This window comes from Pholcus phalangioides, unplaced genomic scaffold, assembly GCF_987345545.1.
Source record: "Pholcus phalangioides strain wild (caught in Gottingen) unplaced genomic scaffold, Ppha-v1.0 ptg000011l_1, whole genome shotgun sequence".
Classification (NCBI taxonomy): Eukaryota; Metazoa; Arthropoda; class Arachnida; order Araneae; family Pholcidae; genus Pholcus; species Pholcus phalangioides.
Genome location: NW_028301604.1, coordinates 43,375,750 through 43,402,662, shown reverse-complemented (window position 1 = coordinate 43,402,662; position 26,913 = coordinate 43,375,750). Strand labels below are relative to the sequence as shown.

At 37.4% G+C, this 26,913-nt stretch overlaps 1 protein-coding gene across 3 annotated transcripts in view; it reads left to right on the top strand.

The window, feature by feature from the left end:
* Positions 1-26,703, top strand: part of LOC149080456 (uncharacterized) — a 1,573,269-nt gene extending 1,546,566 nt beyond the window's left edge. For all 3 annotated transcript variants that reach the window (XM_089239569.1, XM_089239571.1, XM_089239572.1), the window contains 3 exons: positions 12,232-12,303; positions 17,443-17,673; positions 26,395-26,703. In XM_089239569.1, coding sequence (XP_089095695.1) covers positions 12,232-12,303; positions 17,443-17,673; positions 26,395-26,547 — 456 coding nt within the window. In that variant the 3' untranslated portion in view covers positions 26,548-26,703. The remainder of the gene's footprint in view (positions 1-12,231; positions 12,304-17,442; positions 17,674-26,394) is intronic.
* Positions 26,704-26,913: the final 210 nt, after the last annotated feature.

Genomic DNA, 26,913 nt, shown 5'->3' with positions numbered 1-26,913 from the left:
TTTGAAATAAAATGTTTTTGTATGACAAATCATATGTGCAAGTTGTTATTTAATTCATGTTTCTATTAATCAGTTTCAATCAATCATTCATCTTCTAATCAACTCAAATGAAATATATTGTCAAAATGAAAGTTATCAGGTGAAATTATTTGTTGGAAGCTAAATATGAAACAGATAAATTGATGAAAGATCTTTAATATAGACGTATATATATTTTAAATATTGAAGTATCCACTTCCATTAACAGGTAAGTGCTCATTCATAGAAAATCGTGTTCTGATATTTTTTAATACTGAGGAGAAACCTATAGTTTAAAATATAGAACTACAATACGCAGCAAGGCAGTTAATTCTTTTAATTATAAATTATCAATAATTTAATATTTTAGTTGCTCCGAAAATAATTTGCAATTCATTGTTTCAATGAATTTAAAAGGAATAAAAATGGATAATAAAAAATCATTTTTAACAAATTGGTCTTAAAAAAAAGTGGCACTCAATATTAAAAATAGTATTCAGCTGGGGCCTCAAGTAGGGCACCCGAGGCGAATAGGGGGGCCCAAAAATCTACAATTATTTTGCATAATAACCCTTTCAAGAAGAACCCCCCCCCCCCAAAAAAAAAGGGAAAGACACACTACGACCATAGGCTCAACTAGTGCCGATAACCTTAATTTAAATTTTTGCATTTTGTTGTAAGAATTTTCTTTTTTTCAAATTTTGATTTCATCAGTATGCGACCCGCTTATATGCAGTTGGAGTCCCAGATACTCGCTTTTTCAAGTATCCAAAAGTGGGATCCATGAGCTCGGACAAGAAAAATACCGAATCTTATTCTAAAAAAAGTCGCAAGATGAAAAATGCAACGTCTCATATACGTTTACAAAATAATTAAACTAGCTGGCGATGTTAGAGTAAAAAAAATTGCAAAGAACGGGTGACAAAAATGTGTGGCGATTCCCTCGGAAAAAAAAGTTTGTTTACAATCAGTTTGTAGGGTTTGAGGTTTTTTACTCCCAGACCACGTAGTCGGGAATGCGGGTTAGTTAATGATAATCTCAACAGTATTGACGGGGAATTACCCACCTCTGACTTGGATGGCTTCTCGATTGACAACAAACCACCGGGCAAATTAAAATGTGTGTTAATAAATGCCAGGAGCTTGGGTAATAAAGATTTTTTAGAAACTATGATAGTTGTGGAGGGCTTGGATCTTATAGCCATTACAGAATCTTGGGCAAACGATGGGGATGAATCTTTCTTACACATCTCAGGATACGATACTTTTTTGAGAAATAGATCTGATAGGAAAGGGGGGGGGGTGTTGATATACGTGAAATCCTGTTTGAAGGCTAGAGAGTGTAACGTGCAGAGAAGTGATATTGAAACCATATGGGTTGAACTTGAGAACAAAAGACGTCATAAGCTTATTGTTGGGGTTTGTTACAATCCACCGAATAGGGATCAAAACTACATCGCCAAAATGCATGATGAAATTTCCTACATGTGTAAGCGAAAGAGGGTTCTCATACTAGGGGATTTCAATTACCCGGGTATTGATTGGGAGAACCTTTCATCTGGAAATCAGTATGAAAGAGACTTTCTTAAGTTGGTGCTCGAAAATTTTTTGTATCAGCATGTATCAGAAGCCACTAGGGGTACTGATATTTTGGATTTAGTTCTTACTAGTTCTGAGGATCTAGTTGAACATGTTTCGGTGGTGGAAGAGTTTTCTTCCAGTGATCATCGTATCGTCAGATTTCACTGTAACTTTTCCTCGGGCAAGGTTGATAACAAAAGACTGGTTCCTTGTTTTGGGAGAACTAACTTTGATGTTTTGCGAAGAAGGTTAGCGGAAGTTTTCAAAGACCGGTTGGAATCAGTAGGGGTGGTAAGTCAATGGGAAGAATTTAGTACGAAGCTGTCCTCTGTTTTGCACGACGTCATACCCTTTGTTCGAAAAAAGCGTGTTTGTACATCACACCCTCTATGGTTCACGGATAGCGTGCGGAACCTTTATCTTGAAAAGAAAAGAGCATTCAGAGAGTATAAAAGTGGACGAGGTGACCTATCATTGTTTACTGATAAAAGAAGACTGTTGAAGAAAGCGATAAGGGATAGTAAAAAGCAAGTTGAATCTAGGTTGGCAGATAACATTGGCTCTGACCCAAAATCATTTTTTCGATACGTCAATAATGGATGTAAGGGGACAGTTGGCCCCCTCTCGATAGGAGGCTCAAAAGTAGAGAGCAATGTAGGCATGTGTAGTGCTTTCAATGACTTTTTCGCGTCGGTTTTTAATGGAGATAATGATATTCGATACACGGGTGTTGCATGGGGTAATAAAACGCTCAACGATATTCAAGTGGAAGACGTGGAGGTCCTAAATCTTCTAAGAAATGTATGTGCAAGCAAAGCACCAGGACCAGATGATATCTATCCCAGGGTTCTCAGGGAAGGTGCTAATGAATTGTTGGGGCCAGTCGCACAGATATACAGGAGTAGTGTTGCTGAGGGTATTGTCCCGAGAGATTGGAAACTGGCTAACGTTGTTCCGATATTTAAGAAGGGTAGTAGAGAAGTGGTGTCTAATTATCGTCCAGTGAGTTTGACGAGCTCCCTCTCGAAAATTTTGGAAATTATCATCAAAAGGCAGTTTGTGAAGTGGATAGACGAGAATAATGTATTGTCGGATAATCAGCATGGGTTCAGGAAGGGGAAGTCATGTGTAACTAACCTCCTTTGCTTCTATGATTACGTGACTAAGGCTTTGGGTAAGAGCAAAAATGTCGACGTTGTTTACCTTGATTTCCAGAAGGCATTCGATCGGGTCCAACATGGCAAACTCTTGAAGCGTTTACACGAGATTGGAATAGGGGGCAACTTGCTGAATTGGATAGAATTGTGGTTAAGAGATAGGTCGCAACGAGTTATGGTGAACGGGGAATTCTCTGGTTGGACAGACGTCACAAGTGGAGTTCCTCAGGGAAGTGTCCTTGGCCCCATACTTTTTTCACTTTTTATCGACAAACTCGATCAGGGTATCGATGGAATTACTAGCAAATTCGCAGATGATGTGAAGCTAATGGGGGTAATCGGAAATGAAAGCGATAGGGAGTTGCTCCAGACCAACTTAAACAAGATTGCAGCATGGGCAAATGAATGGAGCATGACGTTTAGCGTAGATAAGTGCATGGTCGCTCATTTTGGTTCGAACAACCCACGGTTCTCTTACGAGTTGAATGGTGTCACTATCCCGGATGCAACTAGAGTCACCGATTTGGGAATTCTCATTGACGAGCGACTTAAGTTTTCTGAACATTGTTCAGCGGTTGTCAAAAAAGCGAATAGAATGTTTGGTCTCATTTTCAAAAAGGTCTCTTCGCGTTCTCCTAAAGTCATTCTTCCGCTTTTTCGAGGCTTAGTTCGTCCTGGACTGGAGTATGCTGTAAGGTTTTGGAGACCATACCTACAGAGGGACATAGACTTGGTTGAAGGGGTGCAGAGAAGAGCTACGCGTGTCCTTATTGGCACACAGGGCTTGACTTATGAAGAAAGACTTCATTTTTTGAATATGTTTACATTGGATGAACGCAGGTGTCGAGGAGATATGATCGAAGTGTTCAAAATTTTCAATGGGATGGATAGGATGGACCATGAACTTTTAGTACACCGCCAATCGACTGCTTTTACAAGGGGACACCAGTATCGATTGGTGAGGGACAATGCAAGGTTATGGTGTCGCAGGGAATTTTTCTCCAATAGGGTTGTTAATAAATGGAATAGCTTACCCCCGGAGGTAGTAAATTGTAACACAATTGACACGTTTAAAAAGAAATACGATAAACATGTTGGGGTAAATCGAGAAGCTATCCATTCTTAGAATAAGACAACCATAAGTATTCTTTATGGGCATTGTATAATATTTTATCATGTGTATATATTGTTTGTAATTTGTGTTAATTGCATTTTTAATTGGGTTGCTGTATTTTTGAACATATGACATCCATATTTTTATGGGCATCTTTTTATCAGCCACCTCGTTGGGCATTTTGCCTGTTGTGGCGTTGTATTTGTATTTGTATTAGTTGTAAACATGAAATCGCTGCCACCACCCACTGCGGAAAAACGATTGTTAAATAATTAGTAGTAGTTGTAGGCTTCAAACGGCATCCCGATTGGTTAGCGATCTGTTATTCTCGAAACCAAAAATTTTCTCTCCCTCTAACTACTGTTTCATGTCACGTGACCTTAAGGACTGGTAGTTCATAGTACCTCTTAACTACTAGTAGTTGAAGCGGTCCTTAGCTGCAGTCCTCCGACCGGTAGTTCATTAGGACTAGTAGTTACTAAGGACTGCAGAGATAGTTCACCCCCTGAAGTCGTCTATGCAATTCGGCACTGTTTATTTTCATGCTAAATTCCTCAAGTAGTGCTCCCTTTAATGCTTTCCAAGTGGTTAGCCCTCTTTGGGATTGCACGAATATTTTCGCGGGGCCTACGAGGTTTCGTTTTACGAGCATGATTTTTTGTTGTTCAGTTCGGGAGGGAAAAAGCGAAAAATTCTCCTCCACGTCCCCGATGAAAGCATTCACACCATATGTGTCTTTTCCCGAGAAAGACCTCATCGTCTCTTTCAAGTCGTTCAAAACCAGCCAATAACTTCCGTCTTGACAGCTATGATGGTTTTCGACAGGAGGGTTCGGAATCGTTGCCACAACATCATTTTTGTTTAAATGCAGGGGATCCCGTGGGGTGAGCGAGTCCCTGTTCTTCTTAGTGTGAGGGTGGATATGTGGTGGGGTCGCGTCGGTGTGGAGTGGGTGTTCTTTTTTCTTTCCATGAACTGAAGCCTGCGATATGGAGGTTTCCGCGTCGTCATCATCATCATCACTGTCATCCTCTGAAGAATTATTATTACTATTATAATTGTGAAAGTCTTGCACATTCGACAAAAAATTAAAAATTTCGTCGCAAATCTGTTCCTTTGTTTCGGGAATTTCCAAATGCAAGGCATTTCCGACTGAAATTAACTGGGACAAATTAAATGATTCTAGGACTATTTTTTTTCTTTCGGGAACATCAACATTCCAAGGAAATCCCTTGAAAGCTCGAAGCTTTTTTCTGCTGCTTCGATCGAAATGTTCGGCAAAAATGATGTCATTTAAGAGCTTTATGGTTGATGATTTCGCGAATTTTAGAGTTTGAGCAATGGATGGAATTTCTCCGAGAGAAATCTCCATTATGAGAAAAAGAACTCGCCCCGTCTGATGAAAACAAAAAGTCTGCTAAATAATCCAGATGCACACACACAGTATCACACTCGCGTTGGACAGCTTCTCGTCGCGTTTAGGAAATGTCTCTACACTCGTCATTTATCTAGGGGATGGTTGGCTTGAAAGGGCGAGCCCCCAAATGTGGGGAATGCTCACATTAATACAACTAAAAGGGATACTAAGATGGTTTAATCCACTGATCTTCATTAAATAAGAAATAAAATAATACAACAAAAACGTCAGTGTGGGAGGCCACGTCTGGTCTCACCCACGTACACGTCGACGTCTGCGTCTCTCAACTCCGTATACATCGTCAGAGGGCGCTCGTATCTTACCGTGAAAGATAGGACGTCTTCCTTCCTGCAATAGTAACGCTGAATGTACTGCACCCATATCTTTACAAAGTGCAGAAAAAATTCTTGATTTTAGGGGTCTCATTTTTATATAATTTACTACAGTCACAACCGTTGTTAGCACGTTATTAAGACCAGGGCTCATTTCTTTGGAAGCCAAAGCTTCTCTATTGATCATGCAATGTGTCCAGACACACTGTGGGGATTTTTGTTTCACAAGTGCTTGTATACTTTGAAATTTTCCAGACATTGAACGAGCACCATCGGTACATATTCCAACGCAATTTTTCCACTCTATGTTTGCGTCGTTTATAAAATCATTTAAGATAGCAAATAATGAGAGTGCTGTTGCTGTTGCTTTGAGTTCTATTTGTTTACAGAAAAGTCGTTCTTCTACTGCTGACGTACCATCACAAAATCGAACATAAGCAATAAGATGAGCATCTTTATTGCTATCTATTGCCTCATCAAGCTGAATTGAAAACAATTTGTCACGTAGCTTCTGGAAAAGCTGATGCTGTACATCTTCAGCTATATCACCAATTCGACGGGCAACAGTATCATTTGATAGAGGTATGGACTGTAATTGTTTGGCAAAATTATCCCCAAACATAGTTTCTACAATCTCGATTGCAGCTAGCAAAATAAGCTCTTCACCTATGGTGTGAGGCTTTTTACATCTGGCTATTTTATATGAAACTTTGTAAGAGGCAAGTAAAGCTTTTTAATTCACAGACAAAGTTCTTATAAAAAATGATTTTTGCTTTTCATGCGATTTTAATTTCAATTCAAAGAATTCTCGGGGTTTGTTAACGTTCTCACCATGAAGCGTTCCCAAATGCCGTTTAAGTTTATTAGGTTTCATGCTGTCAAAATTTTTGAGCAAATGGCACATAAAGGTCTTTCTTCTTCATTTACTTCAGTGCTGGTAAAACCGAAATTTAAGTATTCTTGAGAATATTTTCTTGATTTCATTTTTGGAACCACGCTACTCTGTGCACTTGTCGATGCTTCGTCTACTGCTCGCTTGCGCCCACTTAAAAATGTATCCATGTTTCTGTACAAATCTACTGCAGTAATATGTATTTAATACCGTTGTAAACCGTATACACCTCCTCTAGAATAAAATCACTTGAAATCCATTGTTTTTTTTTCTTTTAATTTTAAATAATTTAATATTAACTTGAATACGACAGCGCAAAAAAAACCTATTTCCTATCAAACATACACACAAACTCTTTCTCCCGTGATCTCGTCTCCACAAGCATCTCCCTCCTCTTCTTTACTCCTTTTTTTTTTTTCCGCAGTCCCCAACCGAAACTAAAACTAATGTCGTTAACTCCCACGAATAAAGGGATCCTTTACTACAGTTTTTTTTGTTTCGATCAGCTAGCACGCAGATTATAACATACACATTCACGATAGATTCGATAGCGATCGGGAACGGGGGGGGGGGGGATACAGAGCTCCCTGTTGGGAATGATGATTTTTCTAATTGTTGTGAATGGGTTGACATACATCCCATATTGTTCAGTATTTTCGTGACTTTCTCAGAGGAAAGATTGTTTTATTTTCGTTTAAAATAAGTTGATAAAAGTACACTGCTGGCCACCCAAATTGCAACACCAAGAAAGACAAGAGATATTGCAACAATATTTATTTTGTAGATAACATGTTGACCAAGCATCAAATGATTAAATTTATAGACTTCTGTGAAGTGTGGTTCCTGCCAAAATCAGTAGCCAGAGTAGCCGCCATTGTTGGAGATCACCGCTGCCACACGCCTCGGCATTGATTCAAAGAGACTTTGGATGTGTTCTTGGGGTACAGCAGACCAAGCAGATTCCACCCGTTGCCAAAGTTGATCTGGTGTGGCAGCTGGGGATGTAATCTGGGTCAATCGTTGAGCAACCATGGACCACATGTTTTCTATCGGCGAAAGATCCGGAGAGCGAGCTGGCCAGGGAAGCAATTCAATCTGGCAATTGACGAAGAACCTTTGGACAATGCGTGCCACGTGTGGTCGCGCATTATCCTGTTGAAATATGGCTGTGGGCAAGCCCTGAAGGTAAGGAAGGACAACTGGCTCCAACACCTCGGAGATGTAGCGCTGGCTTTTTAAAGTACCGGCAATGCGTACTAGAGGAGTGCGAGAGTGATATCCAATACCGCCCCATACCATAATACCCGGTGCAGGACCAGTGTGGCGGTGCATAACGCAGCTGTTCAGCATCCTCTCTCCACGGTGTCTCCAGACTCGAATCCGACCATCGTGGTGTTGCAGACAGAAGCGTGACTCGTCAGTAAAGACAATTTCATTCCATTGTGCCGTCCACACCCTTCTTTCATCGCACCATTGGCGGCGGAGACGTCTGTGGTTCTGCATCAAGGGTAGACGAAGCAATGGACGTCTTGCGGACAGACCACTCTGCTGTAAACGGCGTCGAATGGTACGCGCAGACACTGGATGATGCGGTACAGACTGAATGTGCTGTGCTATGGTTCGTGATGTGGCTGAGCGATCCGTCACTGCCATACGCCTGTCATCACGTGAAGTGGTGCACTGAGGTGGATGCGATCGAACACGTCGGTCCGTCGTACTCTCCTGCATCCAACGATCACATATCCGCATTACAGTTGTTTGGTTTCGTCCAACACGACTACCGATTTCCCTGAAAGATAATCCACAAACTCGGTAGGCCACTATCATTCCTCTGTCGAACTCGGATACTTGATCAAAAGATGATCGCTGTTTTCTACGAGGCATAATTGATCGTTTTTTTGAAAAAACCACAAGAAAAACACAATTGCCGTACTTCAAATCGTCGAAATCTCCAAGCCTTAAATAGCGCTTTGAAGTGGCGCCACAGGCGCGCGTGATGTGCGTCTGCGCTGAAATTCTAATCATTTGCATATCTCACCTCCGCTAATGCATTTTGTAAATTTCATATTATTTGCATGCTTCCTTCAGGGTGTTGCATTTACGGTGGCCAGCAGTGTAATTTTCAGCAAATTATTTGAATGCAATACTCCATATGAAAGTTCCAAAAATTTCATGGGGGGGGGGGGGTGCCCCCCTGTACTGCACTTGGGGGGGGGGCGCTATGAAAATTATGATTGAAAATTGGGTCGCAAATACTGAAAGATTGAGAAACGCTGCATTAATGAATCAAAATTTTCATTTACAAAAAGGTCTCCGCGTTCTCCTGGAGTCATTCTTCCGCTTTTCCGAGTCTTAGTTCGTCCTGCACTAAAGCATACCGTAAGGTTTTCGACATCATACGTACAGAGAGATATGGACTTGGTTGATGGGGTGCAGAGAAGTGCTACGCGTGCTCTTGTTATCACACAAGGCTTGAGCTATGAAGAAAGACTATTTCATGAATATGTTTACAAAACTTTTGGAGAAACGCGGATGTCAGGGGTATATTATCAGAGTGTTTACAATTTTCATTGGGATGGATAGGATGGACCAACACTTATTAATACACCGTCAATCAACTGCTTCGATAAGGGGACACAATATCATTTAGTACGAAAAAATTCCAGGTTGTGGTGTCATAGGGCGTTTTTCTCAAATAGGGTTGTCAATGAAAGGGAATAGCTTACCTCCGTGGATTGTGAATTATACAATATGTACAACATAATTAATACGTTTAAAAAGAAGTGCAATAGGCATAGTGGGAGAAATCGAGAAGCTATTCATACTTAGATAAGATAACCATAATCTTTTTATGGGCAATGGATATATGCTTTTACATTGGGTATTTTGGTTACATTTTACCTCCATATTTGTTGATGGGCATAATTTTTTCATCGACGACCTCCTCGGGCAATTTGCCTGTCGTGGCTTTGTCTTTGTATATAATTACCGAATTTTTCGCTTTTACTTTAACCTGTGTATGAATATTAGATATAATACGTTTTGCATGTGTGTGTTAAATATTATGCCTTCTTTGATCCAGCCCACTCGATGCCTCAATCGTTGGCAGGAGAGAGAGAGGTCATATAAAAAAAAGCTTCCTAAAATAGCTTGTCGTCCAACTGGACATCAGATAAGTTGAATGCACATTTTAGCACATAAGGATTAACTCAAAATAAACCAATAATTTACCGATTTGAAATCTCAATATTCATGCTGATAAAGAATCACATCATTGTTTACAAAATATTTATACCATTTTTTTTCTTCAACTAAACAGTTTTGTCCCTCCGCCCATTTCCTCTGGAAAAAATCGTTTCAAGGTTACGTCCTAAAATTTATCACACTTATTGATTTAGGGCGTAACAGGAATTTGAATCCTCAACATATATATTATAATAGAAAATAGTGTGAAATGCAATATTTTTACTTTCTCGTCTGAAAAACAAAGCTTGCTTTAAATTTTTTCAGAAGCACATTAATTTACACGATGCAGAAAAAAGACAAAAAAAAACAGAGCTCCAAATAAGAAATAATGGTGAAATAATAACCGTATATAAATTTTCCTTCAAAATATTTCGTTTATTAATTCGAAAATAATCAGGTGCTATAATGAAAAAGCATAAAGAATATTTCAGTTGAAAAGAGAAACATGGCTAGTAAAATCTAATTAACTATGATGTATTGTATATAATCATTTTTTCCTTGAATATTTTTTTCATTTCCCGGTTATACATGTTAAAGCACATACTAAAATTCTGTTGCAAAAATTTACTCCAATTTTGCAATGTAAGCTAGGGACTGCAAACATTTTTTGATATCTTTCGTGCTTTCATAATTAAGCAGAATGTGTGAAATACGCCTGTCTAGTTTAACGTACCTTGCGCATCTTTTTTGCCTTCTAAATCCACCTCTGCTCGACTCATATAGAAGTCACTTTATTTAGATTCCTCTTTCAAACCCAAGATCAGCATTCTGATCTTTGGATTTGGTTTACCCATAATGGAATTGAATCTGTTATGCCATCTTTCTAAGGCGTTGTTTGTTCTGTGTTTTCTTTTATTACAATTCCAAATATTGATTTTCAACACCGGATTTTTGAACCACTCCCATACAAAGTAGTCATACAATTTTTGCAGTTTTGGGTGTTGAGGAGTTTTTCTGGATGTATAGCCACACACACCCGTCATCTACATCTTCTAATGGTAGAGGTACTAATGCTGCACACATACGCACATGTGATCTTATTTCATCATTTCTCTTGTAATCATTTACCAGCACTAAGGCTGACTGTACGTGCCGCCATAGACATTGGTTGAAATGGAAATTACATCCGAAAATTTTGGTTAATGGGAAGAGTCTTTCTAGAGCCTTTATTAATGCAATTTCAAAATCTACAATCACTGACTGAGGATTCCATCTGGCTTCTTTTAAAACAGTAAATAGCTTTGCATAAGTATCCTCAATTTTTTTTTTCAAGTGAAAAACTATAGGCACTATTGTGACTTCTTCATCATTCCTACTTATGCCTGCATGAATCGTATGCAACTGATAAAACTGCTTACTACAACTTTTAAAAGTACCATCTGCGAAAAAGTTCTTGAAGCTTTGAAGACCATTTCGGCCTTCGTCACTAGCAAATACTGTAAATATACAGCAAACGTGATGATCGTGACAAGCGTGCGACACTGACTGTAGAGCAGGCATCTTCAATCTTTTGCACGCGCATAATAACAGCTCTTTAGCGCTTTCACCGTAACATATATAGCATAGCCCCTCTTTTGTGGAGGGTGGCACTGCTCCATCTTCGCGAACATGGGAAGCATCTTTGATTCGAATCATATCGGACAATTAAGTATGAATATGTTTCGGTTTTTTACTGAAACATGGCTCAAAAAAAATTATGTATTTATCATTTTTTCGGCCATATTCACATTTTCTTAAATAAATCCCGCTATTTTTTCAGGCTAGGTCATTCTGTAAAATTCCTTTCCCTCTCCCCAACAACACAACGCGTTGTTGTTAATATTTAGCTGGGCGCTGATTGGTCAGTGGCGAAATACCCTAAAAGGGAAATTTTTCGGCCTGTCCATCGTCACCACCTAATGATTACCTTTAACCATCGCATCGTGGTTGCATTCGGAGCTCGGTTCTTAAAGTGCTTCTTACGAATACATTCTTACACATGGATGATTGGTTATTAAAAATCAGAAGGTAGTGTACCCCCAGAACGACGAAGTATACGGGAATAAAAATGGCGGAAAAGCATATCAATAAGTTCTGCCGTCCCGCCTAAAAAGCCTTTCGGTGGAAAAGCATATAGTATGCATAAATTGAAAATAAACAAATACATTTCAATACAACATTCTCGATGGTTACAGTGATTATAGTATTACGCCAAGATTGGCCAAGTAGAAAAGATAAAAAAAGCTATACCTTTGCAGCTGAAAACCGTCCACATAAGAAGTGTTAGTAACAGCACACACACATATACTGTGTATGCTGGACTTGGTTCTTTATCATATATCATAACTTTTTTACGGATAAAGAATCTCGACAGACATTTAAAAGCATTTTTATAAGAAAGATATTTGATGAAATAGATCTTTTAACAAATGAATCGTCATGTATTTAAGATGTGTTGTTGATAAATATTTACTGGAATATTTAATTTTTTCTAGACCAAGAAGAAATCTTTTTCCTACCTTGGCAAAGAAATCGTTTGGTTTAGTGAAATGCAAGGTGGTTTTCTGGTAAGCATAAAAGCTGTTCCTTATGAAATTGTATTTTTGCCATGTCCTCGGTACTTCCCATTTTTTTTAAACTTTTTTTCTTATTATTCAACTTTTACATAAATATACAGTCAAACCTCTCTCCTCGAAACTCATATGGGGCAGAAAAGATTTTTTCAATAAGGAGTTTCGAAAATAGGGGTTTTCATATAGAAGCCATAATCATCATCATCAACATCACTTTGAGGGACGGCACAAGATGATACCCATAGGCATTAATATCAAAATTGCCGTTTACTGTAGAGATGTGCTAAATTTAGGGGAATTTTCCGCCACATAAATAATTGAATTCGAAATATTGAACTCATTCAGAGCTATATGCAGCCCAGAAGATTAAATATAAAATAACTAGCTATTGTTTGAGTTACTTTTTTTAGTTGGGTTTTTTTCAATGACACAAATACAAATATTACAAACATTTATACAATATGCAAACATATCTACTCTATAATATAAAATCACAAACTCGAAAAGCAACCGAAATTAGTGACGATATAATGTTACGGAAATGGGTGACGTTTTTGAGTGACGGAAATCTGTTACTTTTTGTGTTACGGAAGTCGGTTACGATTTTGGGTCGAGTTTTCATTTAACTCCTGAGGACATCGGGAACCGCTTGACCTGTAGGGATCAAGTTTTGTGCATGTACCCAGAGGTATGTATACATCACCAGTGCTCCCAACACACAGGGTTCAGGTACCCAGGACGGGGAATTGGACAGATCTCTTTATGGGGAAATTGACAGGTTTCATTTTGAGTCGAGGATGAATACTTGCTTCTCATTGCGCATTGTGCTGCATTGCTTATTGTGGCACTGCAAAAATAATGGTGCATTACTGATTGCGGTGCATTGCATATTGTAGTGCATCGCGTGCTGTATTGCTCATTGTAATGCCGCGTTTAATGCGTATTGTGGTGCATTCCGTACTATAGTGCTTTGCTTATTGCGATGCATCGCATACTATGCTGCATTGCTTATTTGTGGTGTACAATATTACTGATTACACACATTACTACATTACTGATTGTGAGGCTTTACGTGTTGTAGTGCACTGAGTGCTGTATTGCTTATTGTAATGCAGTGCTTATGGATTATTGTGGCTCATTGCATATTATGGTGCTTTGTTTAGTGCGATGCATCGCATATTATGCGGTATTTCGGTGCACGAGGTATTGTGCAGCATTGCTTATTGTGGTGCACTGCAAATATTGGCCAATTGCGCATTGTTATGCATTACGTATTTTAGTGAATCACGTGCCATATTGCTTATTCTAATGCAGTGCTTATGGTGTATTGTGATTCATTGCGTATTGCGGTGCACTGCATATTGTGGTCCATTGCTTATTGTGCTGTATTGCCTACTGTGGTGGTGTATTTGTTATTGTGCTGTATTGCCTACTGTGATGGTGTATTTGTTATTGTGCTGTATTGCCTACTGTGGTGGTGTATTTGTTATTGTGCTGTATTGCCTACTGTGGTGGTGTATTTGTTATTGTGCTGTATTGCCTACTGTGGTGGTGTATTTGTTATTGTGCTGTATTGCCTACTGTGGTGGTGTATTTGTTATTGTGCTGTATTGCCTACTGTGGTGGTGTATTTGTTATTGTGCTGTATTGCCCGTGGGCCTGTGGTGGTGCACTAATTATTGTGCTGTATTGCCTGTGGTGGCGCATTGCTTATTGTGCTGTATTGCCTGTGGTGGTGCAATAAGCACTGCGCTGTATTGCCGATGGAGATGCATTAAATATTGTGCTGTATTGCTTAATGTGGTGCCCTGATATAGTGGTGCATTGTTTTTTGTGGTGCCCGTAATATAAAGCTGCACTACTTATTGTGCTGCATTGCTTATTGCACTGAATTGCCGATGGTGTAGCATTGCGTATCATGCTGTATTGCTTATTGTGGTGCATTGCGCATTGCAGCGCATCACGTGATATATTGCTTACTGTAATACAGTACTTTTTGCGTATATTATGGTGCTTCGTTTATTGCGATACATCGCGTATTGGGGTACATTACGTTTTATGCTGTATTGCGGGGCACTGTAAATAGTGGTACATTGCTACTTTTGGTTCATTGCGTATTGTAATGCATCGCGTGCTGTATTGCTTATTATGGGGCTTTGCTTATGTGATGCATTGCGTATTGTACTGTATTGCATATAGTTATACTTATTGTGGCGTATTGGGCTGTATTGCTTATTGTGGTGTACTGCAAATACTTGTGCATCGCTGATTATAGTGCATCGCTTGCTTATTGTGTTTCAGTGGTTATGGCGTATTGTGGTGCTTATTGCGATGTATAGTGCTTATTGCGATGTATAGTGCTTTATTGCGTATTAAGCTGTATTGCTTATTATGGGTGTATTGCGTATTGTTATGTATTACGTCTCGTAGTGCATCGCGTACTGTATTGCTTATTGTTATGTATTACGTCTCGTAGTGCATCGCGTACTGTATTGCTTATTGTAATGCAGTGCGTATTGTGGTGTATTGCGTTTTGTGCTAATTTGCGTGTTGTACGTACATCGTGTGCCGTATTACTTATTATAATGTCGTGCCTACTGCTTATTGTGGTGCACTGCAATATGGTGAATGTAATGCATTGCGTATTGTGGTGCACCGCTGATTGTGTTGCATTGCGTATTGTGGTGCACCGCTGATTGTGTTGCATTGCGTATTGTGGTGCACCGCTGATTGTGTTGCATTGCGTACTGTGGTGCACCGCTGATTGTGGTTATTGTCTATTGTGTCTCTTAGTCTATATAGAATTGCTGCATATATTCTTAATTTTTTTGTTATTTTTTTACATTGTGAGTTCCATTTTAGATCATCTTGTATTGTTATTCCTAGGTACTTGTATTCATGAACTCTTTCAATTTCTTGGCAGTTACATTGTAAAATATGTTGACACGGTCAATGATCTTGAATTTTTATACTGAAATTTGCCTATCTGTTTATATTTCGTGTTTTCTAGTTAAAAGTTCTTATTCCCCCTAGACATGTTGACTTTCGAACATTTTAACCAGACATAGTTTTCACGAGAGAGAGAGGCCCCGCTAGGAGGGAATGCGTTAAGACGGCATTGCCTAAAGCACGTGTAGGTATCCAAACAGTGACGAAAACCAGTGTCAAATACGTGAGTGACCAAAACAGTGTGCAAGCATGCGAATGAGTAAAAGAGTGACTTTAACACAAGTGTACTTGCAGGAATGGGGGGGGGGCAGCGCGCTATAGCATAGGTGGAGAATTCGTGGAAAGATTAGTCAAGAAAATTATACTAGACTGGAACAATGGTGGCAAAATTCGTGTAGCCTACAGATGGCAAAATTCGTGTAGCCTACAGATGGCAAAACCGCAAATGCACTTTTGAATGAACATCAAAATTACTCTCAATCTTCAAACTTAAATATCTTGTTCGGTTTCAAAGAAACAACTCATAAAGGATGAAAACTTTAATTTGGAACCACCTTAGCACAAGTTTCGGAGAATTACTAATCAGGAAATATAAAATCTTGGAAACACAAATACTGAATGGTAAATGTTGCTTATTCGAGTAGGAAGTCAAGATAAAATATGAAAATGTTTTTAAATATTAAAATATAACATTGAAAAGTTATACTATCTCCGGCAGAAAGTGTCCGTTCACCCACGAAAACACTAGCAATGCTAACTAAACTTTAACAAAATGAAAAATAATCCTTTTTTTTTCGATTGAATTTTTTTTTTCAATGCTCAAAGATGCGTTTCTTCAATAGGAGTTTGCAAGAATCTCTAGATGTGCTCAAAGTACGGTGAGCTAGCTGCCTTTGGATGAAATATCGGAGGACTGGCGATGTAGAAAATTTTTCCTCAATCTGGTCGCCCTCGTAGTATCACAAAGAGAGATGATAGAAAACTGATCGCAATTGCCAAGGAAAATCTCGGTGCCACCTCGAAACAGCTGATTGCAGAGTGGGTGAAGTGCAACGTTCGTGTTTGCAACCGTACTGTACACAATCGTGTGCGAGGAAATTGAGTCAGTTACTGCAAATCAACACCTAAACCTTATTTTACTTGGCAGCAGAAGAAGTCTCGGTTGCTAGAAACCACGTCCACTGGGGTATGAATGATTGAAATAAAGTCATTTTTAGTGATGAGTCAAGAATCAGCTTGGGGACTTAGGATAGCTACGATAAATTCGTCTTGAGAAGAACAGGAGAAAAGTTTAAGGATGAGCGCATTGATAAAGAACTAAATTTCGTCGCTCGTTTACCGTGTGGAATTGCATGACAGTTGACGGATTAGGGGAACAGAGCATCGTGAAGTGTGCAGTCAACTCAGAAGTCTACGTGGACATTCTTGAAAACTTTTTGATTCCCAGTGTTGACAATTGGTTTGGGGATTCGACTGATTGGTTTGATGGGGACCGGGGGGCGTGAATTTCAACCTTTACCTGCCTTTTAACATTACAAGGGGCATCAGCACTGCTCTTAGAACCTTCTCCCACTTAGTACGATTCATTTTCGTGATCCCATCTTTCGCTAATACTCATTAATATTTCCCGTTTAAAGCGTTTTTCCGCTTACAATGTCTTTTATGATGGTTTTTGGAAAGCATTATAAGCGGGATCCATGATCACGTGAGCTCGGACGTTCTTTATTTCGGTTCTTTTGAAGAATTTCGGGGGGGGGGGGTCAGTGAGCTTAGATGAGGAAACAATTCACACTTTTTATTCTTTTATTATATGCTAAATATTATTCTTTAATTATTTAATGACATAGACCAGTTATTTAAACATCAGTAAACCTACTGTAGAAATCTGCAAAATAATTTACACTATTTTTATGATGAGTCAAAACTTTAAATTGTCTTTATCTGAAAACTATAATTTTGGACTTGATGACTTCCTGAACATCGATGATATCATTTTTTTATTCGTTTACTTTTTTTTATGAATTTTATATATATAATATATACATTACATTTTTTTCTTCATTTTCCACCTATCCTTCCTGCTGTATGATCTCAAATATCGTTTTACCCCGGATAAATCAAATTGAAAATTTTACCGAAGCCTTCATAAACTCTCAAAATTTATTTCAATTTGTTTTCTTACAGTTCAGTTATAAGGCTGACAATGTGCAGTTGAACTTCCTGCAGTTACAAAGTAAAACTGCTTCGCAAAATATAACAATACATTGTAAAAACATGGTGGTGTTCAATTATACAAACCACACGCAGACGTTTCGGAAGAAATCGGTGAAACTTTTGACTTACAATAACCTAGAGCTAACGGCTGAAAATGAAAACTCCATGTTCACATATTCTTCTATATCAGACGATTGCCAGGTAAAAACTATTTTCACTTTTAAATCCTTTCAACCATGTTTATATTTTGAATGTAGCACATATGGAGTTTTTTTCTGAATTTATATTGCTTGTGTCGTTATAGGGTTTCAAATCGGCTAGAACATATTACAGTCGAACCAGGTTATAGTGAACCATCTGCGGACCCAATAAAAAGTTCGCTATAACCCAAGGTTCACTATATTCAAATTTGTTGAAACATTGATATTTCTTAGCATTTGATGGTGGTTTTGTGGGAAACATTCACTGCGATAACACACATTTGCTAATAAATTAATAATCACTTAAATAGACAATTAATCAAATATTAGAAAGGAAAAATTTTGAAGTAGTATTACTTACATTTATTTTTACATATCCTATGGAAAAAAATTATTATTTTTAATTAAATACATTTCGATTTGAAGTAAATCTCATCAATTTTCTTATCGATGATTAGGGAAGAGTCGAAAGTTTTTTTTGTCCACATTTTTCGTAAAAAAAAAGTATTCGGAATGTTTGCAACCGCTTTCACTTCGAACCGACGTAGTTCCTTTGCTCCATCTAGATTTTTTTCATGAACAGCGATGATCACGCTGCGATTTTTCCAAATGTTAGAAACTAGATTTCAATAAGGAAAATTTGTTGCATATTGCCGGCTCCAGGTCCGTAACTAGGGTGGGGCAACCGGGCCACTGAACAGGGCCATGACTAAGATTTTTGCCGCCCCCACAACTTTAAAATTCGATAATTTTGTAACACGGTGTTCTTTGTTCCTACCTAAAACTTCCGCCTACTAAATTTTGCCGCCCTTGAGCAGTTGTCCCCTGTATGAGCGGGTTCGCACCGCTCATAATTATTCGTAATTATTTCAATATAAAAGTTAAAGTGTTAATTTATTTAAATGTGTAATTGTTTAAGGATTATTGTGTATTGAAAGATTATTTAAAAGGTGATTATGTAGCAAGTACTAATTGAGACTTGGTGTGTTAGGTATTTGCAGTAGTGCATTTACAGGGGGGCTAAGTGGGCTATAGCCCAGGGCGACAAATTCCGAAGGGCGGAAAATTTTGGAGTATAAAAAGGGGGGGGAGAGAAAAACATTTTTTGTTAATTCACGTTTTGTAAACGTGTGGAAGTGCCAAGTCTCATTTCTATCGTAAATAATATATAATTATTAAACCATATTGCTTATTTTTTGTGTTTTTCTACACAGACTGTCGTTGAAGTAAAAAAATACTTTTAGTGAAAATATCCTTAAAAATATTATTTTTCACTCCTTCATTTTGAATTTCTTAAACATATTTTTAATTGTATATGTATGTCAACATACTGTTTTACATATATCTAATACATACTTATTTTGTTGGAAAATTTTCAAACATTTGGATACAAAATGTGTGCTTGTGAGTATTTTTAAGAAAAATTAATTCAAAATATGAAAAAAATGTATTGTCTAACCTTACTATTTACAGTGTTATTCACCGCCTTCCCAAATAGTATTGTCACAGGTAGAGGTGGGAGGGTGAATATGCGTCCAGAGCGAAGCAAATCAGCACTCATTCTAGATTACTGAAGATGTTGGAAAAAAGACAAGAGTTCAGCCGACATCCCCTAGAACAGGGGTTCTTGACCTTTTCAGCCGCTACCCAAAGTCAGCAACAAGATCAGCTTCGCGACCCATGTGACTTTGTTTTTAAAAATTAGTGGAAAAAGTGGCGCAATAAGTGCATTTATAACAGGACTGTACGTGGATTTGTACGCCTCATCACGAAAGCCTCTGCGAATCACATTTGGGTCGTCATCCATAATCTCAAGAGCCCTGGTTGTTAGTCGATTTGTACGCCACATCTTACAAGCCCCTGCACAACAACTTTCGGACGACACTCATAGCTTAAGAATCCCACCCACCTCGGAAGCCCCTAGCAAGTCCTGGTAGTGAACCATAACTCAATATCCCCATCTGTTAGTAGATTTTTCACCCACCTCAGAAACCCCTGCCAATCAAGTCTGCATTGTGACCCAGCTCGATACCCTGGCTTAGTGGATTCGTACGACCCTTATCGGACGCCCCTGTGAATTACGTTCCAGTCAGGACCGGATAGCTCAGAGTCCTTGGTTGTTAATGGATTTGGACTGTTTGGATTTGGACAACGACCCATCTTGGGTCGCAACCCATAGGTTAAGAACCCCTGCGGCTGACCACAAGGAACATTTCAACAGCTCAATTTTGGCTCTCTTTGAAAGTAGTACTACTGATTTTAACGATGCGCGCTATATGAGAAAGAATCTTCTGCAACAAAGATGTTTTTATTGGCACCGGTCGGGGCTTTGGTGAGAGTCTTTGGGCTATGGGTTACCATCGGGGGGGGGGGGGGTAGAAACATGTGTTAAGGGGCTATAAATAGAATGGATAAATTCGATTACAAAATGATTTTTTTAAACTTGTTTGGGAACCGAAATGGGATGAGGCTGATCAACCCAGAACAACATCCGTTTGCAGTCACTAATTGGAATATAAAGAAATCATGGTACAGAATGGTAGGGGGGGGAGGGGGGGTCAAGCGCGATTCTATTTACTGGTCCTATAATGACAGCTCTCCTCATGTGACGTTTTCCAGGAAAAAAGGGGGACGAATGTGGAGCCTGGTAGAACCCACATTTTTATGAATTGTATACAGTATTACGAAACACACCACTATATTCATTTATAAACGCAGGATTACCAACAAAACGGGAAAAAAAGCTCCTTCATTTTAACACTTTCCTGACGAAAACAAAGTAAGTGAGTATCAAATATAGCTACTCATTTCTGATAAGTTCATACGTTTTATATTTTGTGAGAGTTTTTCTAATGATAATTTATGAACAATCGACACAATTCAATCGTACGTAATTTGGAATAACCTGTAATACTTGTATTCAATAAGGCGCATAAGACATATTTTTTTATACGATACATCGATAAATTGAAAAAAAGTGAGCTAGTGCTCGTTTAAGAAATTAAAGTAAGAAAGTAAGAAAGGAATATTTATTGTATTTTATATGACATGATGTCGCTCTCCACTTGTTAATGCAAGATATACAGAAAATGTTGTGAAGATATTTATTCTTTTTGAGATGTTGATATTTTTTAAGGAAGGAAAAAAATCATCTCAAAAAATAAATATCTTCACAGCATCCAGTTTTCTGTATATCTTGCATTAACAAGTGGAGAGCGACATCATGTCATATATATATATATATATATATATATAGCAATCTGGTGCCTTGTCGTCCATGAGCTATTAGCTGATCGTGCCACTGTCCATTGCACGGTCCCGTTCGGCATATATATGCTCCAATGAAGGAAAATCTCTATCTCCTCTGTAGCTTAGTGGTTGAGAGCACTCGTCCGGCAAACGAGGGACCCGGGTTCGTCTCCCGGTAGACGCATAGATGAGTTTTTCCTTCCTTAAAAAAATCAATATCTTAAAAAATAAATATCTTCACAACATCCAGTTTTCTGTATATCTTTTATTGTATTTTAGTTTCATTTTGGTTGCAAAACCATATGAAGTTGACTCACATCCTGGTATTAATACAGGGACAACAATTAAATCATGTTTTCTCCGCAATCTTTATATATTGTCCTGTCTTACTTGATTTTCAGATAAGTAACAAACACGACAGGTGAACAGTTTACATTTTACATTTGCAGATTGAACTATTTCTGTATATCGGAGATAATTGGCACCCTGTGCCAAAAGGGAAATTTTGCAAGAGAGCCGTTTAAAGTGTTTTTTAAATAAATATCTCTCTTATTTATTGAAATAGGACTTGTTCTATACCTATGTGTATAGTGTAACGAAAATACAGCAAATTAATAACGTTATCTCAACATGGACGAAAATGGACATAGTGCCTTTTACATATATACGGTATTTTAATTGTTATGTTACATTAATCCCCTATTTCATGGAACGAGCATCGCGTTGTCTACATTTTAAAAAACGTGATTTTAGAGACTGGTTGTGCTTACACTGAGAGAGATGCAACGCGTATATATGTTAAGTTTCGTTTCAAAAACACATTTTCCAAGAGATTTTCCTATTGAACCACATGATATTCAACTGTCAATTCACCGAGTAGCATTTTTAAAATTGGCAAGCATTTGACAGTCATTACTGAGCATTTAGCAAGCATTTCCGAAATTAACAAGAAGCATTTAATAAATTTTATATCAGAAATGTGCGGCGGATGCGGGGCCTTATGTTAAGTTCATAAACAAAATATTGATGGTTCTCTTTTTTCCGATACAGCAACGCATACGTTCATGTGGTGATTATTCCAAGAAATGCGGTACCGTATTAAACTACATGTACCGTAATAAAAAAATATACGCAATGAAATATAGAAACAAAAGACCACACTAATATTAATATTAAATATTGCTCATTTCGTTTTTAATTCCAATAAAAAATATTAATTACCACTCAATAAATCCCATATTAATTCGTATTTAGAATCAGTTTAATATAATAAATATGATTAATCAGACCTGTGGAATTGAAATTTTGGAAAATTGTCTGGAAACTTATGAACAAACCAAGTTTTGGAAACCATGCAGTTTCGTGATGAATTTTCGGTCACTAATTTTTAACGTGGCTCATTTTTTAATATCATGTACAAAATTTTCACAAAAATTGATTTCGGTATAAAAGGTGGAAATCTATAAAATATGTATTTTATTCTAACCTTTTAAATACTAAATTAACTTTTCTATCTTAACCGAATACATCACTCGGATATTTCCACCGTTTTTATAAAAATCTTGATTTATATTTCCTCCCGGAAGAATATCTGAATGGTAACTACAGTTTCATTTACATCAAAAATATGCTACATGCTCGTTGTAACTCCATAAAGGGAATCGATAGATTCCGCCTTACCTGCCCATTCTGCAACCAAGAATGTGTCCCTGATTTTTTTCATGTGTATCAGCGCTAGAAGGAATCACATATTCATTGTCAAAGTTACAATTCTTCTCATTGTTCGATTTGATTAAATTCTTGATGACACATACTGTTTTAGTGAATGATTTTTTATATCTATTAAAATGCTATTGCAGAGAAAATTCGATTTGTTTCTGAGCTACTGTTGCTTTTTTTTTTTTTGTATTGCATTGTGTAATTTCTGGTAATCGAATTTGATGATTCTCTACGCCACCTATTTGCCATTCTTTTTGCTGCTTGATTGTAATATAAGGGCTCCGGCCTATAATGATAATAAACTCCTTATATAGACATACTAGATTAACTTTTGAAAGAATTTTTTACATAATCTTTGTATGTATTATATTTTTTATTATGTAGCTTTCAATATAAATGTAGCATAGGGAAAAGAACAAAAATGAAAGGAACAAAAGCAGTTCAATTAATAAGAATTTCCTTGTTTCTAAGTATTTACTAAGACACATATTTTAATTTGAAAATCGGAGGAAAGTTTGAAAAAAAAAGCAGCAAAAACTATATATAACGGACAACGCTTCTTTCCCAAATTTTCGTCGATTTTTGAATTCAGATATCTCTGCGAATATTGCACTTAGAAACATGGAAATTTTTTAGTTGATATCAGAAGTGACAGGCCAACAACTTTTTAATTCGGTTTTTGGGCACAGGTTGTCCATATAAAAAAAGTTTTTTTTTTTTATTTCCATAACTACACAACCCTGAAACGTGAAAGACGTAGCTGAAATTCCTGACTAAGCGCATTTACATTCCGCAAGAATGACTTTAATATATTTCACCGTTTTCTTGCTATTCCCATTTTGAAAACCGTCAGGCGATTGTGGCGCACTTTGGATATTCAAGTAACGCAAGCATTCAAATAACAGGAGTGCACAAACCCGGGGCCCCGTCTAGAATTTTTATCTGTCCACGAAACAATTTTGAAAAAGTATTTCATTATTTCAAAATACACATTAGTACGCGCGATGTATAGATATTATGTAATGCATTATTGATTTTGTTGCTACACAACAAGTACGCAGAAAGTATCTCGGCACCATTGATTGGTGATGAGGTACTTTTGTAATCGAATGTATGCACCATGCATTCCAAATAAATTGATCAGTGTTTTTCATCGATGTGTAGACGCCTGCGGGCCGGAGGTTGAGCAAACCCCCCCCCCCCCCTCGTTATATGGCAATCATTATAGATCGGAATAGGATACGAATACAGGACAAAAGTAAAATTTAGGCGCAACTATATACAGTACAACTTTTTTGTCTTTTGTTTGTTAGATATATTAGTAATGGCATGGAAGGGGTGGGGTAAAAAAGTTAGACTGAAATGGGAGGGGGCTACAAAATTTGTATAGCCCATAGGCAGCAAAAACATAAAAACGGCCCTGCGTGTGGCCATACAGGATAATTCGTAAATCACACGTCGCCATCCCGCTCAGCCACTACCTCCTATATACATAGTAGTAGTATATAGGAGGTAGTGGCTCAGCACGCATTAAGACCGACGAGCGAGACGGGAAATAATTCCCTGAATCGAGAGCTGGCGAGAGTTTGATTCGAGGGACGGTGCCAACCCCTCAATATTCGTCGCGCGTTTTTTTACTTCAGAGTCAAAGTCGCTGACCACAGGGCTTAGTGCAACATGCACCGTATCGATCCGGAGAACCCCGGCCTGTCAACAGTAGGGTAAAACTAACCTGTCTCAAGATGGTTTACATATTAAGATAAAATCAAAAACAAGTAACATTTTATTTACATCATTAATTAGACAATTGGTTCAATGCTTGTTTCACACAACATAAAAAAGAAGTGCCACCAAATTTACATTGTTGTTGACATCTCTTTTGCATCGGTGTTGATACTCCGACTAGAAAATGCACTCAAAGATCAATAAAATTTATTTAGACTTTTTGTAATGTACTTAGTGCGCACAGTATACAGTGTCATCCATATTTTTATGGCCATCTTTTTCTCAGCCACCTCGTTGGGCATTTTGCCTGTTGTGGCGTTGTATTTGTATTTATTTGTACTGTTTGTGTGTGTGCGCGTGCGTGCGTGCGCATTACACTTCTATGTACTGCACAGAAAACAGCAATACCGACAATATTAACACTATCAGTGATAAAAATTATGTTACAAAATATCGATGTTATTAAACGAATTAAGAAGGAAAAAAAATCTGGAGACGAGTTTGAAATCTATTGACGTCGATTTTGAACAAGATATAAAAAAATATTTTAGCGGTTTCAAAATGTCTTGAAAACATATCGCGATAGAGAGATTTTACCAGTAAAATGATATCCTTATATAGAGATGAGTTTAACATTAGAATAAAGGCATTTCTGAGCAAGATTTCAGAAAAAATATTATAGAAAGATTTATCGTAGCACCAAGTATTTTTATAACGAGGTATATATATAATCATTGCGAATAATTTCTCTAATCAGTATGTGTAATTAATAACATTTTAAACGATAATGCTGTCTCTGAAACATATCAGTAAATTAATTAACGTAATTCAGAGAATTATTATTTATTATAATGAAAAGCTTCATGAATTAATAATGAGTAAATAATTTTCGATTCTACTAATTTGTTTCCATTGTTCTCGCCTTCATCAAAAAATGTTCGCGTGAGCGGCCATGTTCATTTCCATAACGCGAACTCAACGAGTGGTTGCCAGTCTTCGTTAGCTAACGCTTCGCGTAGCGGTGACGATAGCGAATCAACCTCTAACGATGGTGACGTAAATCTATCCCACAATGCACCGCAAACACGTTTGAAACGCGGGTATAATTACATCAGCGTAATAGACGCTCCCCCCCCGGTACAACACAATTTTTGGAGAATAGATTGAATGAAAGTAGGTGAACGTTAGTTTTGTTCCATATATGTTATGATTTGGTGTCGCAACAATTCTTGTATAATTTTTGTATCACTTTAAGGGGGTTGGTGCACCCAAATTTTCGAAAAACACATTTTCGAATTGTTCAATTTTCCAATACTATGAAATTTCTTGCGTCTAACTCAACTGTGTTCAGCTTTTTGTTCTATCTATATCAGAGAAATATTTTTAAAATATTTTAATATAAGCTGTTGGCAGGCATCATACACATGCTAAGATTTTCCCACTAAAATGCTCTTTTCTCAAAACTAAGTTTTGGTTAAGTAAAGAACATTTTTTCCAACACCACTCATTCAAATGTCTTGAAACTGTGTGTGTCTCTCACACTATGGTGTTACACACTTTAACATCAGGATTTTTTATTAAAATTGTTTTTAAAATTTTTATGGCACACAACATGGGTAAATTTTGATGATTTTTGAAAAAGTTGCATGTTGTTGAAGTTAAAATTCAAGAAAATATAACCATTATTAAAATCCTAAAAGCTCGTGTTAAATTGTATGAAAATATCTATAGTATTGAGCGTCTAAAGTGAATAGAAAAATTTTAAATGTTCCTTAAAGAGATTTTTCCCTGAGGAAAGCATAGGAAACCAAGATCGTGGACCAACCCCTTTAATTTTGCCAGGAAATTTGTGCAAATTATAATTGGTTATTGCGACTGATGGAAAACATTTTCGTGTCTTTGGGGTCAAAAAGTGTTTTTTCACTTTTTATATTGTCTATAGTGTTTGTTTGTTCAATGAAAAAAAAATCACTCCCCAATCTTCCAATTAGAAAACAATAATCATTACTGGTTTTTTTCCCATTTTCAGCACCGCATGAAAACGTGGGCCGTTTCAATACTTCAGTACAAGACAAAAAATCCTGAACGTCTCCCTATTTTAGATATTGGTGTCAGGGATATTGATGAAAGATCTCGAAACCAAGAATTCAAAGTCAATATAGGACATGTTTGTTATTCTTAATAGCAAGTTGTTCGTTCGTTGTAAGAATTCACATTTAAGAATGTGTGATATAGATGATGTAAGTTAAATACAGTACTTTTTTCACTTCAAACGCATGAATTATTCATATAATGAAAATGGTATCACAGAAGAGAATAAAGTATTGTTACGTAGTTATTGTGAGTCTTCTATTTCAAACTTTTGGAACTTGGCATTAGAATTTAAATTCTAGTTTAAATCAAAACCAAGATTAAGTATAATAATAATATTTTGTACATACAGTAGACACCACTTATTGGAATATTACAGACAATATTAACATTCCAGAGTACTTTTATCAATTTCGCAAAGTAAGGCCCCTTTCACACGGAGCGGATGCGGGTCCGT